At 34.8% G+C, this 17,881-nt stretch overlaps 1 protein-coding gene across 2 annotated transcripts in view; it reads left to right on the top strand.

The window, feature by feature from the left end:
• rgs7b (regulator of G protein signaling 7b) overlaps nucleotides 1-17,881 on the top strand; it is a 56,479-nt gene that overhangs the window by 15,012 nt on the left and 23,586 nt on the right. For both annotated transcript variants that reach the window (XM_051124911.1, XM_051124910.1), the window contains exon 3: nucleotides 13,801-13,897. In XM_051124911.1, the coding sequence (XP_050980868.1) occupies nucleotides 13,801-13,897 (97 nt within the window). The remainder of the gene's footprint in view (nucleotides 1-13,800; nucleotides 13,898-17,881) is intronic.

The following is a 17,881-nucleotide window of genomic DNA, read 5'->3' as shown; positions in this document are numbered from 1 at the left end:
CTGTGAAAATCAATGATTAACCACACTGAATGTATGTATTACAAATACACACTGAAATCACAGTTCAGTCACAGAGTGTGTGTGTGTGTGTGTGTGTGTGTGTGGAGACTCTGCTGAGTCACTGGTGTTTATAGTGCTGCTGTCTGAGGCTAAAAATTGAGGTTATAGGAACAGACACACACTCGCACACGCACGAGTGAGTAGAAGAGCATGAGAGTGTGTGTGTGTGTGATTACTGTGGTGGGACTGTGGGTGTCGTCTTGTGTTCTGACATTTGCATTTCTCTTCATTCTCTCAGCGGATTACCCAGCATGCATCACGCTGTGCCGTCAGGAAAACAGAGAAAGAGAGAAAATGCGAAAAGTGTCAGAAGTCCTGAGTCACGCTGAGAGTCGGAGTAGTGTCAGATGACCCGTGATCTGGATCTTCGGTGCCGCTGTAATGATCGAGCGCTCGGTTTGGTTTATTTGCTGTCTGACTTTCAGGGTTCAGGGACGGTAGCTGCGTTTACATGCGGCCTAATAATTCATCAATAATCACACTGATGAATCAAAGAGAAGCTGGAAACACATCAGTCAGAAACAGGAGCAGATTTATGATTGCAAAACAGACAGTCATGACTCTGAAGTCTGTATTCAGTTCAGTATCAATGCATCCACGTGCTGCGTTCTTTGTCAACCGTGAATCACTGCAGTTACACTATACTGTTATACAGTTACACTGTATAGCTACACTACAGTACACTATACAGTTACACTACAGTGCACTATTTTTACATACCATCACACTGAAGCACTAGTGCACTATAGATATATACCGTTACACTAAAACACTAGTTCACTATACAGTTACAATATAGTGCACTATAGTTATATACTGGTACACTGTACAGTTACACTACATAGCTATATGTAATGCACTATACAGTTATAGTTGAGTACACTATATAGTTACACTACTGTGCACTATTTTTACATACCGGTATACTAAAGCACTAGTGCACTATAGTAGACTATACAGTTACATTATAGTACACTATAGTTATATATGTTACACTATTGCAGTAGTACACTATACAATTACATACAGTTACATTATAGTGCACTATAGTTATATATGTTACACTATAGCACTAGTAACTGTGGTTACAACACTGTAGTATACTATACAGTTACACTATAGCACTAATACACAATACAACTACATACAGTTACACTGTACACCAGTTGCTTTATGGTAAACTATACATTTACACTGTTTCACTATGCACCTACACACAGTTACACTGTAGTCATACTATAGTACACTATAGTTGTATAGTTACACTATAGCACTTGTACACTATACAGTTATACTACACAGTTACATTATACAGTGGTACTGTAGTACACTACTGAAGTGTTGAATCTGACTCTTCACTGCGGCGAATGTAGTACAGTGAATCCTCTCCCATCAAGCTTTGCTCTGTTTTTCCATTCCAAGGCTTTCTAGTTATTGAAGGATAATATGTTTATGAAAGACAGGATTACAGGATGCTGCTTCTAGTTGTCCGTCTCATTTGTTAGGTTGAAGAGAATGATTTCCTGACATGTGCTGCGTTTGCCTATCTGACACACGTCTAACCCTTACTAAAGGTCTGACAGGTCCGCTGACTCATCAGTTATTAAAGAACAATTTGCTAACACTTCACTTAAAGCCTCATATATAATGCATTATAAAAGTAGTTTCAATGCATTAATTCTTCCTTGTGATACAGCCTATAATGCATTCAATGATTCCTGAATATTTGTAACCACAGTTGAAGATACTTATCTGTTCATTGGTACATCCTCATATAGGTAATAAAGGTATAATGCTTTAAAACACCTGACAAACAAACCTTCAAATAATATTATACATTTAACTTTGGTTACAATTATTTATGTAAAGATGTAATGCATTTACAATATACATTATGAATACCTTTGTAATGCAATATACATAACCTAAAATTCTCTTCATGACGTGCTCCATCATGTCAGTAATCAAATATTTACTTTTACATTAATGCAGATGTTTTTATCTGAAGCAGCTTGCATTGGATTAAAACCGTACGTTTGATCAGTTCATGCATTTTCTGGGAATCAAACCCATGATTTTGACATTGCAAGTTATTTATTCATCATTTTAGGCTGTTGTTGTAAGTGATGCACCTTTCTAAAATCTCTGCAGATTCACAATCACATCTGACTCTCATTTATTCCTCGATTAAGTATTCAGTGTGACTCAGGATTGATGTCTGATTGTGTGTGTGTGGTGTTGGCAGTGTTTAATGTGAGCTGTGAAGTGTCAGCGCGTCTCGTTGGCATTCAGTGTGTGTGTGTGTGTGTTTGAGCCTGAAGGCACGTGCTGCACCTCACCCTCACCTCACTTAAAAATAGAAATGCATCCTGTTGCCCTTGACAACCGCTGACAGCTGCCTCCTCCAATCAGAGCGCGGCGTTGCTCTCCTCTCTCTCCTCTGCTGTTCAGTCTCAGGACGGTCGACTGGTGGCTGTGCTTTATTATTTATTATTATAGACATCAGTCAGTGATGCTTCATGTCATTAAAAGACTGGAAAGTGTCTTAGAAGCTAGCTGTGATATAAACATCCTGCACATATTAATTAAGAAATTATAATTGGCATAATGAAATTAGAGCTGTTTATGGAAGCCTGTTTCCGTTTACTTTTTTTCTCAGAATTGTGAGATACAAACTCGCAATTGCGAGTTATAAAGTCCAGTTCTGAAGAGAAAAAAAGACTGATATCTTCACAGAATTGCAAGTTTATATCTTGGAATTCTGACCTAATAATCTCAGAATTCTGAGAAAAATTACAAAAATATATTTTTTTATTCAGTGGTGGAAAAGGGCTTCCATATGTTTAATGGCTGTTAAAATGTGTTATATTAACATTATTTCATTCATTAAGTGCATTTAAATGATTTTTAATGTTTTAGATTTAAGTTATCAAAGATAAGTTTTAAAAAAATTGTTCATAATTTTTTTTTATTATTTGTTGTTCTGTATAGTCTAATTATTTACTTATTTATTTTTTGTTTATTTATTTCTCTGTGGTAGGTGGCATGGTATTAATCGTAATTAATTTAACCCCAAATTCATTGGAGTAAAAAACATTACATTTTTTTACATTTGTTAAATTATATTATTATATTATTAAAAGTGAGCTAATTTATGCTTCATTTTTAGAATTGCAGTAAAAAAAAAAGTGATTAGTCACGTACAAAATAAAAGTTTGAGTTTGCCTAATATATGTGTGTGTAATTATTATGTATTTATAAAATCAAGCACATTCATGTATATATTTAAGAAATATTTACAAGTATTATAATTTTTATAGAATTTATATATAAATGAAAATATTTTGTGCATAAATAACATATTTCTCTTAAATATATACAGTAATTTGTGTGTACTTATATTAACATAATAATTACACACACATGTATTAGGCAAACTCAAACTTTCATTTTGTATGTGATTAATTGCAATTAATCGTTTGACAGCCCTAAAACAAATAAAAGGTTTTTAAAGTATAATAATAATGTTTTACCAGTACAACGTTAACTCAGTGTATAACCACTAAAAATAATATTAATATATTTATTCATTCATCCTGTCATTCATTCATTCATTAAAAGTAATGGGAGTTAATTCATTTTTACGTTCCAGTTATGTATTTTATTTAATTTCATTTTTACGTCTTTCTAGAATAACAGTGTATTGTCTGTTTCAAAGATATCTGTTCCACCCAGACTTCCTGTTTCAAAAGGAAATGTGATTACAGGAAAGATCACTGTGTTCCTCAAGCAAAATCATGAGCTCTTGATCAAGTGTCCTAATAACAGACGCATGAACAGAGCATCTTCCAAAATCTCTGTCATTCGCAGTGAAATGAGTCGTTAGCTTTATTTCCGAGCTCTGGCCTTATTATTTCGTTAAAATTAGGCCGAACAGAGACGCTCTGGAGAGAGTGTTCAGCACAACTAACAAAGCAGAAGATCGGACCGTCAGATCAAAACAAGAAGAAGAAGAAGAACACAGATGAAGATACAGAGAGAGATGAGGACAGAAGCAGCAGCAGCGTTTGTGTTCAGATCTTGTGTTCATCTGCTGATTGTGTTTCTGCGGTGGATTCTGATGGACGGGTAAATCGCTCCCATCACACTGAATCTCCTCTGACGGCCCATCGGACGCTAATGAAATGATATTATGCTAATGGCAGGTTTTAAATGGTAATTACACCTGTGAACTGCAAAGGTCCCTCACTGTTTCTCTATAATATCCACATCTGCAGCTCCGGCCCCGTAAGTGCAGTTACTCGGAGCAGTTAATGTTAGAACGGCTTCAAACATGAAGATGAAGATGTGTAGGTGTGTGCTCGTTCATTGGAATATATAAAATATGAAATATTAAAGTCTGTGGCTTCCTGCCTCAACGCTTATAAAAATTCGGAGCTGATTTCCAGACAAGGTCACCTACATTCTGCTGCACACTGAACGACTCCGCAGAGGACCTGAGAGAGAACAGCATGAACTCGGCTGTTCAGAAAGCAGAGATGCTCGAGTCACACCCTTCGTTTGTTGAACGTCCTGTTTGATTGTAAAAGCAGTTGTATAAGTGAAGTACGTTTGAAGTGCTTGTTTTGATTAAATTGTTAGGTTTTTACTGTAAATGTTACTCGTTAGTTAATCGCAGGAATATCATCCTTTAACTCGCAGTCTTATAATGACGTCAGTAAGGACTCTTCACGGCTGGTAGATCTCACAATATAGTTTTTAAAATGGTTTAATATATTAAGTATTCAGGTCAGTGTCTATTTTTGTATAATCAAATCAAATAAATACTTTACAAATAAAGTTCATAGTTTTGCATTTTGAGGCTGGATTATGTACATGGATGAGAATTGTTGACATTTACTCATCCTCATGTTTCTCCAAATATTTCAAATGACTATTTTGCTAGAGATTTTCCAAAAAGACAAAAAGCACCATAAAAGTACTGACTGTGATTAAATTGCACAAAGCAGAAGACTTTCAATATAGTGCACAATTCAGATTAACTACTGTTATTATATTTTTGGATTTTTCTTATTTTTAGCTGATTTTTTTTTTTTTTTACTTGGCTTTTTCATTTTAATGTTTTGGAAAAGAGATGCCAGCATAATACATTTAAATAGCATTAATTAAGTAATTGCATAAAATAATTAAATAAATAATTTAAAATTTTATAAGATAATAAAAATAATTATATAAAAATAAATCACTTAATAATAATAGTTAAATAATAAATAAACAAAATATTATATATCATTTCAAATATATACATTTATTTACCTTTTCTAAATAAGACAGAGATTCATGCAGGTTTATGAGTAAATTAATGTGAATTATTCAAAAGTTTGGGATCAGTAGGACTTGTAATGTTTTTTTTTTTTTTTTTTCTGCTCATCAAGCGTTTATTTGATCAAAAATACAGAAAAAATCTGTAATATTGCAAAATGTTTTTAGAATATAAAATAATGGTTTTTATTTTAATAAACTTTAAAATCTAATTTATTCCTGTGATGCAAATCTGAATTTTCATCAGCTGTTACTCCAGTCTTAAGTGTCACATGATCCTTCAGAAATCATTCTAATATGCTGATTTATTATTAGAATGATCAATGTTGGAAACAATTGTGCTGACAAATATCATTTTAGAACCTGTGGTTCTTTTTTCAGGATTCTTTGATCAATAAAAGGTTAAAAAGAACAGCATTTATTTAAAATAGAAAGGTTTTCTGACAATATACACTACCGTTCAAAAGTTTGGGGTTAGTAAATCTTTGAAAGAAATAAATACTTTTATTCACCAAGGATGTGTTAAATTAATAAAAAGATAGCATAGATTTACATTGTTAGAAAAGATTTATATTTTGAATAAATGCTGTTCTTTTTAACTTGTTACTCATGAAAAAACCCTGGAAAAAAAAGAATCACAGGTTCCATAAAATATTTGTCAGCACAATTGTTTCCAACATTGATCATTCTAATAATAAATCAGCATATTAGAATGATTTCTGAAGGATCATGTGACACTTAAGACTGGAGTAACAGCTGATGAAAATTCAGCTTTTCATCACAGGAATAAATTCTATTTTAAAGTATGTTAAAATAAAAAACATTATTTTATATTGTAATAACATTTTGCCATATTACAGATTTTTTCTGTATTTTTGATCAAATGCAGCCTTGATGAGCAGAAGAGACTTCTTTAAAAAACTTAAGTCTTACTGATCCCAAACTTTTGAGCATCAGTGTGTATAGAAATGTATTCACCTTTTGTAAATGAAGACAGTCGTGCAGTTGTTGGTAAGTGAATGTGAATTATTCATATTGTGCTGAACTGTTCTCTCTCTCTGCCGCACTAAAGGTGTTTCTCTCTTCTGATGATTCAGTTCTGATGCATCAATTGCGTATTTTATTTTTGAAATCGCTGTCCTGGTTTCCAAAGGTACGTTCCTCCACATGAGTCAAAGTCTGCAGTGTTACACAACACGGAGAATCACGCGTGTGCGGATCCAACTGTGATTCCTGTGAACGGATGAATCATTCAGGAGTCTCTCCTCATACCTGACGAACAGAGTTTGACGAACCGCTTCACTCTTCACCTCATGACGCTTTATGCTCTTCATGATGCTGTTTCTGTTGAAAACTGCCAATTTTGTAAATGCACAAACAGCAACAGAAGTGATTCAGCAGCAAACACTGAGATGATGAATACATTAGTGTTAGAGGAGAACTACACTTCCAGAACAACAATTTACAGATAATGTAGTCACCCCCTTGTCATCCAAGATGTTCATGTCTTTCTGTCTTCAGTCGTGAAGAAATGATGGAAACATTTCAGGATTTTTCTCCATATAATGGACTTGTTCGGTGCTGTGATTTTGAACTTCCAAAATGTAGTTTAAATGCAGCTTCAAAGGCTCTAAACGATCCCAGACGAGGAAGAAGGGTCTTATCTAGCGAAACGATTGCTCATTTTTTTTGGAAAATACTTTTTTTTTTTAGTTTTTAAGCACAGAAGCTGGTGTAGCACAGGCTCTGAGATGCGCGTCCACAGGTTGTTCTTGAACGAACCTTTCATTTTGAATAAATCTTTAATGTGACTCAGAAAGAACGAATCGTCTTGGGGAGTGATTCGTTCATCCTATTAGGTTCTGTACTGGAATTAGTTCACCTGTTTGGAGTCTTCAGGTTTTTCGAGTGGTTCGTTCGTCTTATGGGGCGTCACGTGATGAACGAACGACTCAAACCCGAAAACTTGTCAGATAAGAGGTGAGCTGAGCTAATCATAGACTAAAGACCCAGGTAAACAATGAATGAATCTTTTCTGTTTCTTATAGCATTATAGTTTTGTCTTGTTTGTAGTGTGATCAACGTTTGTGTAAGCAGTAGATGTGTTAGTAACATGTAACATTTTAATTATATTTTGCTAAAATGAACAAAATGACTCAAAAAAAGATTGATAAAATAATTCGAACTTCACTACTACGAATCACGTGTAAGTTGATCGTCTGTGTACTGAGTATGGAGAAAAACTCCTTATTTTCTCCTACAACTTCAGAATCGTCCGACATCGTTGTACTTTTTTGTTTGTAAACAGTGTTTGACTTACTTGCACTTTCTTAGTCTTTGCGCGTTCGCTTTGTAAACACTGGGTCTGTAGTTCCACGTGACCTTTCGACGTGATTCAATAGTACGTAGAGTCGTGGATGCGCGTTCCAGAGCCTGCGCTATACCAACTTTTGTGCTTAAAAAATAAACAAATTTTTATTTTCAGAAAAAAATGAGCGATCGTTTCGCTAGACAAGACGCTTCTTCCTCGTCTGGGATCGTTTAGAGCCTTTGAAGCTGCATTTAAACTACGTTTTGGAAGTTTAAAATCACGGCACCAATGAAGTCCATTACATGGAGAAAACAAAACAATTTGCATGCATTGTTTTCCTCTGCTGATTCCACAGTAACAGACCTGTGTGTGTGTGTGTGTGTGTGTGTGTGTCTGTAACGGGACGTCCTGTTCCAGTAAGTTCTTGTGTTCTTTGAGTTAGTGTTGGCTTTATCTGCTCATCAGCCTCATTCTTAATTATTGTGCTCATATTAGAGTGAATTAGCACAAGCCGCCTCTGGGGAGACTCACAGAAAGGCCACTTTCACATGGGAAATTATGCTTTTCATGAACTTTGATAATAGAAAAACGTCAGCGGGAGAACGTGAGTGTTGTGTGAAGGTTAGTAAAGACACTCGAGCTGTTCTTGAGTCTCCTTCACACTAACAGTGGTTTTATTACTGAAGGTCACAGAGATTATAGTGATCATGACTAACAATGAACATTTGCTGAAAATTTGCTGAGTTTGTTTATCAGGTTTGGAGAAACTGTCTCGCATGTGGATGGATGAGGTTGATGGTTTGAGGGCGACGGAGGAAGATCAGGCACATCTGTGACGTTTACTGTACATTTAGTGAATGCCATCGTGGGAGTCACTGTACAGAGAACACGAATTCATGTTCCTCCTTTTATTGTGAATGACTCACTACTGACGTTATTTTAAAGAAAAATATGTTTGTCTTCATTATCTTTCATCAGAACATTTCTTTTCAGCTAATTTTACAATCCAGTCAATTTCTGATGTACAAATCCTGTACAATTTTTTTCTTAGTGAATAATGTGATGCAGTTCACCTGTGCATTAGTGTTACTATTTTTTAAAGTAACTAAAGTCATTTTATTAAATCATTCATAGGGAATGCATGAAATGACATTAAAATAACATTTAAATAAATAAAAATAAAAGTCATTTATTTTAAAAGCACTACTAGTGAATAAAAACCACTGTTTTTCTGTTTCGAATGCATGAACTGATATTAAAATAAAATAAATAAAATGTAAATAAATAAATAAAAAAAGTCAGTTAATTCATAAAAAGACATTAAGGTTAAAAATTGTGTGTAATGTACATTGCTTTTTATTGAGTAATGTGATGCAGTGTATTAGCGTTACTATATTTTAAAGTAATAGTTTCCATTTACAATATTAACATTTATGTTTATGCATTCAGCAAACACAAAAGCAACTTGCACTGCATTTCAATTTACTTATTAATAAATAAATAATTTTTATTTTATTTAACAATTTTATTTTATTTTATTTTCAAATAATTCATTCACAGGGAACACATGAAATGATATTAAAATAAAATAAAATTTGAGTAAAAAATAATCAATTCATTCATAAAAAGACATTAAAAATCACACACATTAGAAAATGAACTGATATTAAAATCAAATCCTGTGCAATGTTTTTATTGAATAATATGATGCAGTTCACCTGTGCATTAGCATTACATTTACATTTATGCATTCAGCAGACAGTTTTACACGAAAGCAGCTTGCACTGCATTTCAGGTTATTTATTGTTAATTAAATCATTTTTATTTTATGTTACAATTTTTATTTTAATTTCATTAATTCATTCATAGGGAATGCATGAAATGATATTAAAATAACACTTAAACAAAAAAAATGTAAACACTGTTTTTCGTTTCAAATGCATGCACTGATATTAAAATCAAATGAGTTAAAATTAAAATTAAAAAAATAAGTTAATTCATAAAAAGACATTAAAAATTACACACATTAAAAATTGTGTGTAATGCATGAACTGATATTAAAAAAATTAAATACAAATAAACATAAAATAATTAGTTAATTCATTTATAAATAATAATAATTATAATAATAGATTTATTTATTTGTTGGTTTATTTATATATATACATATTTGTTTGTTTGTTTTAATATGAATCCTGCTGATTGAAGTCACTGATTTCTTTTTATTTTATTTTATTTTGCTTTTTACACACATGCAACAAGATACGTTTTGTGGCGTTAATAAATCCAAGCGTGTTTGCAGTGTGAATGTGCTTCAGACGCTGGATTATTCCAACACAGCACTTGACTGAGATCCTTTCTGTGTGTCATCAGACTGTCTAATGGTTTAATATCCCAGAGTAAAACACTGTCAGCTCTCAGCCTTCATCAGTACTGTGAGTTTTTTAAGCTTTTCGAGTCACTGGACTGACAGCCAATGTAAACTCTGAGATTCGAATCCGACGTGCGAGTCTGAAATCTGATGTGTGAGTCGGATTCTGGAGTAACCAGGATATCAGTGATTTTTGTGTCTGGAGTTCTGGATCCGTGTGTTTGTGTTTTGGTGTCGTCTGGAGGTTTTGCAGAAGTGCTGCTGGAGATCAGAGGAGTCTGGACTCGGTCTCAGGGTCGAGAGCAGCTGAATGAGTCAGTAAACCGGTTTTGTTCTCTCGTGGTCCGCGGGTCGAGCGATGCCAGACTCCAGGACGCTCTCTGTTCACGGCCGTGAGGAACATCTCACTGTGCCTGTGTGTGTTTGGCTTTTAGTATGTGAGATTACAGAAGTTTAAGTGTCAAAATGACCTTATACAGCAGAGAGTTGGACAGCTTCAGGACACTTTAACAAATGTTTTTATATATATACTTATAAACTTAATTAAAATCTGAATTAATGAATTTCCTTTTTCAGACATTAAACAAAAATATAGTTAAAATATATAGTTAAAAAGTTAAGAGATTTATTTATTTATGTATTTATTTAGTATTTTAATATATACTGATACTTAATTTATAATAACATATAATTATATTTTTTTATTATAATTTATAATATTTTCTAGACATGTCCTTTTTCAGACATTAAACAAAAATATAGTTAAAATATATAGTTAAAAAGTAAAGAGATTTATTTATTTATTTAATATTTTAATATATACTTATACTTAATTTATAATAAAATATAATTATATTTTTATTATAATTTATAATACTTAATATACATTAAAGTAATGATAATAACATTTCCTTTTTTCAGACATTTATTTATTTAATATTTTTATATATACATATAAACTAAATTAAAATCTTGTATTGATAAAATGAATTGCTAAATTATAAAAGTATAACTATAATACATTTTTATTATAATTTATTACAATATTCTCCAGACATTTAAGTTTTTTCAGACATTAAAAGATATAGATGTATTACATTTTATTTATTTATTTGTTTGGTTGTAGTAATATTCCCAGACATTTATTTATTTATGTATTTGAAAATAAATAAGTTAAATAATTAATTACTTAATTATATTTTCAGGCGTTATATACATGATATTACATTATATCCCTTGTTTATATTTACATGAAAGGAAACTGATTTTTGTCAGTTTGTAAGAGAGAATGATGATGTCTAACAAAATGTTTTCGACATTTTGACAATATTTACTACATACAATGACTTTACCCCTTAAATCTGACGTTTGTTGGCTTGAGTTTGTTTGTGAGTTTGTGTGGCGTTCAGCCAAACCAATCAAACGTCTCGATCCGGCAGAGCGCCAGCCAATCAGAGCCTCACACCTGCTCCTGGCTTAACTCCGCCCCCTGCTGGAGTCTCTCAGCATCCCAAATGTCATTTTGTTTGGAAGATTAAAAGGGATTTTCAGGCTGAGCGTCGGAAGCGAGCGTCAGAGTTTAAACAAGCGGAAACAAATCCCTAGAAAGCCCCGTCATCACACATCACACACAACTACATCTAAAAGCTACTGAAAATAGATCAACCTGTGAACACACACACACACACATACACACACATATATATGACAAACATCAGTGTTAGTCTGGATCCTCTTTCAGGAAGCACCGGACAGCAGATCTCCTTCATCAAACGTGAGTGGAGTGAATGTACACAAACATTCACAAACTGATGAATCCTGTGAACACGTGTCTGGGTCATTTTTCAAAATTACCAAAAAAAAAAGTAAAGTTCTTAATGAGAATGGTTTATAAATTAAGACATTTTTCTGTGGTTTTATGCCAAAATAAAAGCTCCATGGTTTAACTGAAAATAAATAAATAAAATAAAATATTGGGTCATGGGGTTAAGGTCATGGGTTTGATTTCCGGTGCCAAAAGCATAAAATAAAATAACATTTAATTTAATTTAATTAAATAATAATAAAATAAAATACTTAAACTTAAAAAACTTGGTCATGAGTTAGGTCAGCCGAACCAGCGATTCCCGGGCATTGTCAAATGCATAAAAGCAAATAAAAAATAAAATAGAATAAAATTAAATTAAATACTTAAAATGTAAAAACTTGATGACCAAAGAAAAAAGAAAAGACAAAAAAAAAAAAAAAAAAACAGTAAAGTTTGTAATGAGAATGGTTCATGAATTAAGAAAATTTTCTGTTGTTTTATGCCAAAATAAAAGCTCTATGGTTAAAATAAAATAATAATAAATAAAAAATAAATAAAATAAAATAAAATATTGGGTCGTGGGGTCAAGGTCATGGGTTTGATTCCTGATGCCAAAAGCATAAAATAAAATAAAATAAAAGTATTAATAAATATGAGTACTGTTATAAAAAAAACTAATAAATATGAGTATTGTATTTGTAGTGCTGTTATATACAATATTTAAAATTATTTAGTTTAGCTAATTATTTTTGAATTTGTTTATAACTGTCGTTATTCTCAGTGATGATTGCACTTTTGATTTTTATTATGATAATGCTTTAAATTCTTATCTTTAGAATTTACTTTACAATAATTTAAATTTTTTTTTTTTTTTTTTTTTTTTTTTTTTGCCTTTATTTCGTTCATCTTGGTTCAGGTCAGACAGAAAGCAACAATGACGTAAATATAGTAATATACTATAATTAATATAGATATACAATTATCTACATGTAGCATACAACCACACTGTAAAAAAAACAAAACACACAAAAAAAAAATACAATTTGTTGAGTTAACTTAAAATAATTTGTTACCCTGCTGCCTTAGAAAGTTCAGTCAACTCAAAAAAGTTTAGTCAACTTAAAATGTTAAGTTGTACTAAGTGACAACTTAGATATTTGAGTTGACTAAACAAAAAAAAATTGGTTTGTTAAACTTAAAAGCTTTGTTTGTTACAGCAGCCTTAAAAATGTAAGTTGAATCAACTCAAATATCTAAGTTGTCACTTAGTATAACGTAACATTTTAAGTTGACTAAACCTATTTGAGTCGAATGAACTTAACATTTTAAGGCAGGTAACAAATAATTTTAAGGGTAACAAATTATTTGAAGAGGACTCAACATTGTTACATTAAGAGAAAAAAGAGAAAAGAGTAGGTAATTATGGTTATACATTCAAAGAAAAAAAAGAAAATATAATAAATAAATAAGTAACTTAATAAAATAAAATGAAGATACAGTTGTCTCCTTAAAATATTTCAGACTCTCAAAAAAAAGTTCAGGCTTTTTTTTTTTTTTTTGTGAACCGAATCTGTTCCATCCTGAGAGCATGTAAAAAGTCAAAAACCCATTGGTGATAAGGAGGGGTAGCTGCTGACTTCCAATTCATAAGAATTTTTTATTTAGATTAATTTTATATTAATGGTAGTATTAACGGATCGGTTACTCGTCTGGTATTTGTTTGCGGTGCTGTATGGCGGTTTAGAGGGAGTTCGTGCTGTCAAGAGTGAAAAGTAAATGTGAGTGCAACAGTATGTTTAATCACACAGAAATTAAGCATAATTACACAGAATAGGAGGCTAATTATAAAGCATGTAATTACTGTGATTGTTCCAGACGTCAGGCTGCGAAGCTGATCTCTTTCTCTTTCTCTTTTCTCTCTCTATCCAGATGGAAGACATCATCGCTCGCATGCAGGACGAGAAGAACGGGATTCCCATCCGCACCGTCAAGAGCTTCCTGTCCAAGATCCCCAGTGTGTTTTCAGGTGAGTTTAGACGATCTGTCCATCATTCATGATCTATCCATCTATCTATCTATCTATTTTATTTTATTTTATTTTATTTTATTTTTTTATTTTTTTATTTTATTTTATTTTAATATGACCCAGACATTTTATATTATACTATTTAGTTTTATTTTATTTTAATATGACCCAGACACTTGCATTTTGCTTTTCAGAATAATTATTTATTTATTTATTTATTTAATGACCTGGGAATTTAAGTTTATTTTATTTTATTTTATTTTATTTTGTTTTATTTTGTTTTGTTTGTTTGTTTGTTTGTTTTTTTTGTTTTGTTTTGTTTTGTTTTAGTTTAGTTTAGTTTAGTTTACTTCAGTTTAATATGACCCAGATATTTGCATTTTGTTTTTCAGAATATTTATTTATTTATTTATTTATTGACCTGGGCATTATTTTACTTTATTTTATTTTTTTATTTTATTTTATATGACCCCGACATTTGCATTTTGTTTTTCAGAATATTTATTTATTTATTTATTTGTTTGTTTAATAACCTGGGCATTTATGTTTTTGTTTTCAACATTTTTTAAAATGATTTATTATTTTATTTATTGTTTTACTCTGTGCTTTGTATGATCTACTTTTAGTCACTAGAATCTTGGGGTTGGCTATTATATTATATAAATAAATAAATAAATATTGACTTAATATAAATATCTGTGTGTATATGTAAATATAATTGAGTGAATACTTTACAGATTTTTTATTTTTATTTGTTTGGTGGACACAAACTCCCCTAACAGCCAAAGTAATGTTATAAAGCGGATGTTCTATGAAGTGTTTGTGTGATATGAAGCTCTCGTAGTGCTGCGGCTCGTGAGAAACTCCTCAGGTTGAATCTTTGATGCTTCATGAATAAATGAGGCTCTCGCCGGCTCTCTGACAGCGACACAAACCTTTTTATAGTCCTTAAGACGGCGTTAGCAGAGGCGTGCTGAGAGACTCCTGAGGAACGCGTGCTAACGCTAATCAGGAAACCGTCAGACGGTCAAACATCCCAGAATATCCAGAGGACAAACACAGAGCGGAGCATCAAACGCTGCGGCGGCTTTGAAGAGAGGTCAGCGGCGGACGCCGGTGAGCCGCTAGCGTGAGCGACCGTCGCGCATCTGAGCGTTCCTGCCCATCGACAAACATCTGCTGCCATTTACAGCCTTCAGAGACGCGTGAGCACAGTCAGCAGTCGCTCAGGATTCACTCATGAACAATCAGCGTCAGATCACTGACAGTCCCTGAAAAACACCTCAGTCGATCCTGCACTGGACTGATCAAACCTTCCCTCTCATTTAGAAACTCAGTGATTTACAACTGCTTTTGCTTCAGTCCAGATTCAACGCAGGAGCGAAACAACAACTGTCTCCAGACAGTCAAACAGTCATTTCAGATACATTGCTAGTGTTGCTAGGCTGTTCTGGGTGGTTGCTAGGGTGTTCTGGTTGCTAGGCTGTTCAGAGTGGTTGCTAGGGTGTTCTGGGTGGTTGCTAGGGTGTTCTGGTTAGGGTGTTGCTAGGCTGTTCTGGGTGGCTGCTAAGATGTTCTGGGTGATTGCTAGGGTGTGATGGTTAGGATGTTGCTAGGCCATTCTGGGTGGTCGTTAGGGTGTTCTGGGTGGTTGCTAGGGTGTTGCTAGGGTGTTCTGGTTGCTAGGCTGTTCAGAGTGGTTGCTAGGGTGTTCTGGTTGCTAGGCTGTTCTGGGTGGCTGCTAGGGTGTTGCTAGGGTGTGATGGTTAGGATGTTGCTAGGCTGTTCTGGATGGTCGTTAGGGTGTTCTGGGTGGTTGCTAGGGTGTTGCTAGGCTGTTCTGGGTGGCTGCTAAGATGTTCTGGGTGATTGCTAGGGTGTGATGGTTAGGATGTTGCTAGGCCATTCTGGGTGGTCGTTCGGGTGTTCTGGGTGGCTGCTAGGGTGTTGCTAGGGTGTTCTGGTTGCTAGGCTGTTCAGAGTGGTTGCTAGGGTGTTCTGGGTGGCTGCTAGGGTGTTGCTAGGGTGTGCTATGTGATGGTTGCTAGGCTGTTCAGAGTGGTTGCTAGGGTGTTCTGGGTGGCTGCTAGGGTGTTGCTAGGCTGTGATGGTTAGGATGTTGCTAGGCTGTTCTGGATGGTCATTAGGGTGTTCTCGGTGGTTGCTAGGGTGTTGCTAGGGTGTTCTGGTTGCTAGACTGTTTTGTGTGGTTGCTAGGGTGTTGCTAGGCTATTCAGGGCAGTTGCTAGGGTGTTCTGATTGCTAGGTTGTTTAAGGTGGTTGTTAGGGGTTTGCTAGAGTGTTCTGGATTCTGGGCTGGTCTGGGTGGTTGCTAGGCTGTTCAGAGTGGCTGCTAGGGTGTTGCTAGGGTGTTCTGGTTAGGGTGTTGCTAGGCTGTTCTGGGTGGCTGCTAAGATGTTCTGGGTGATTGCTAGGGTGTGATGGTTAGGATGTTGCTAGGCCATTCTGGGTGGTCGTTAGGGTGTTCTGGTTGCTAGACTGTTTTGTGTGGTTGCTAGGGTGTTCTGGTTGCTAGGCTGTTTTGTGTGGTTGCTAGGGTGTTGCTAGGCTGTTCAGAGTGGTTGCTAGGGTGTTCTGGTTGCTAGGCTGTTCTGGGTGGCTGCTAGGGTGTTGCTAGGGTGTTCTGGTTGCTAGACTGTTTTGGGTGGTTGCTAGGCTGTTCTGGGTGGCTGCTAGGGTGTTGCTAGGCTGTGATGGTTAGGATGTTGCTAGGCTGTTCTGGATGGTCATTAGGGTGTTCTCGGTTGTTGCTAGGGTGTTCTGGTTGCTAGACTGTTTTGTGTGGTTGCTAGGGTGTTGCTAGGCTGTTCAGGGCAGTTGCTAGGGTGTTCTGATTGCTAGGTTGTTTAAGGTGGTTGTTAGGGGTTTGCTAGAGTGTTCTGGATTCTGGGCTGGTCTGGGTGGTTGCTAGGCTGTTCAGAGTGGCTGCTAGGGTGTTGCTATGGTGTTCTGGTTGCTAGGCTGTTCTGGGTGGCTGCTAAGATGTTCTGGGTAATTGCTAGGGTGTGATGGTTAGGATGTTGCTAGGCCGTTCTGGGTGGTTGCTAGGGTGTTCTGGGTGGTTGCTAGGGTGTTGCTAGAGAGACTCATCAGACCTGTACAATCTCTGTCAGCAGTGAATCAGTGTGTTTTAAAGTTGACAGTCTGTGTTTTCTGGATCATCTTGACTACAGTATTTCCACTATATCGACATGAAATCATTTTCAATGTAAAATATTGTGTTTACTTTTTCATTTTATGAAAACTTTCTCTTGTTTGAATGAAGTAGATTTTTCTGACTCTGTTGGCAGATATTTGTTCTTGTTTTAGTCATGAATCCACTTCATTTTGATCGATTTCTCCAGTAACACCACTTCTTATCTTCTGTGGTTTTGTTTCTTCAGTAAATGTATCTTAATTTGTGAATCTCTAGACACTTGCGCTGGAGAGCGGGTTTAGCGTTGATCCCGTGGAGAGCGAGCGTCGATACGAACCGCAGCAAACACCGACTGATGTCTGAGCAGCCCACAGGCGTCACCTCATTAATGTATTAATTAGAACCACACATCTGATGCATCATGGGAGAACAGCGCTGAGATGATGATGATGATGAAGATGATGGGAATAAAAAGCCCCAGAAAGTGGAGTCTGAGTTCAGATCCTCCTCTGCCTGTTTCTGACGTTACGCAATCAAGAGTCTTACATAAGCATCTTCAACAAACCACATCTGAAATGTAGAAACCTCAGCCGCTACACTTCACACACACACGCTTACACACACTCACGCTGGACAGTAGTACTGTGCGTCTGTGCTGTAGTGTTTATACGGCTGAATTTCAGCAGTAAAGCTGTGATCTCTCTGTAAACAGCCGTGATTCAGTTTTACTGCTTCATCAATCATAACGAGACGCTCGTTTAGTTTGACGAAACGCTCGTGTCCCGTAGACGCCGCGATGCTATGGATTGTTTACGGTCGCCATGCAA

This window comes from Labeo rohita, chromosome 12, assembly GCF_022985175.1.
Source record: "Labeo rohita strain BAU-BD-2019 chromosome 12, IGBB_LRoh.1.0, whole genome shotgun sequence".
In the NCBI taxonomy this organism is placed as follows: Eukaryota; Metazoa; Chordata; class Actinopteri; order Cypriniformes; family Cyprinidae; genus Labeo; species Labeo rohita.
The sequence above is the reverse complement of the archived record's forward strand: the minus strand, read 5'-3'. Positions and strand labels throughout refer to the sequence as shown.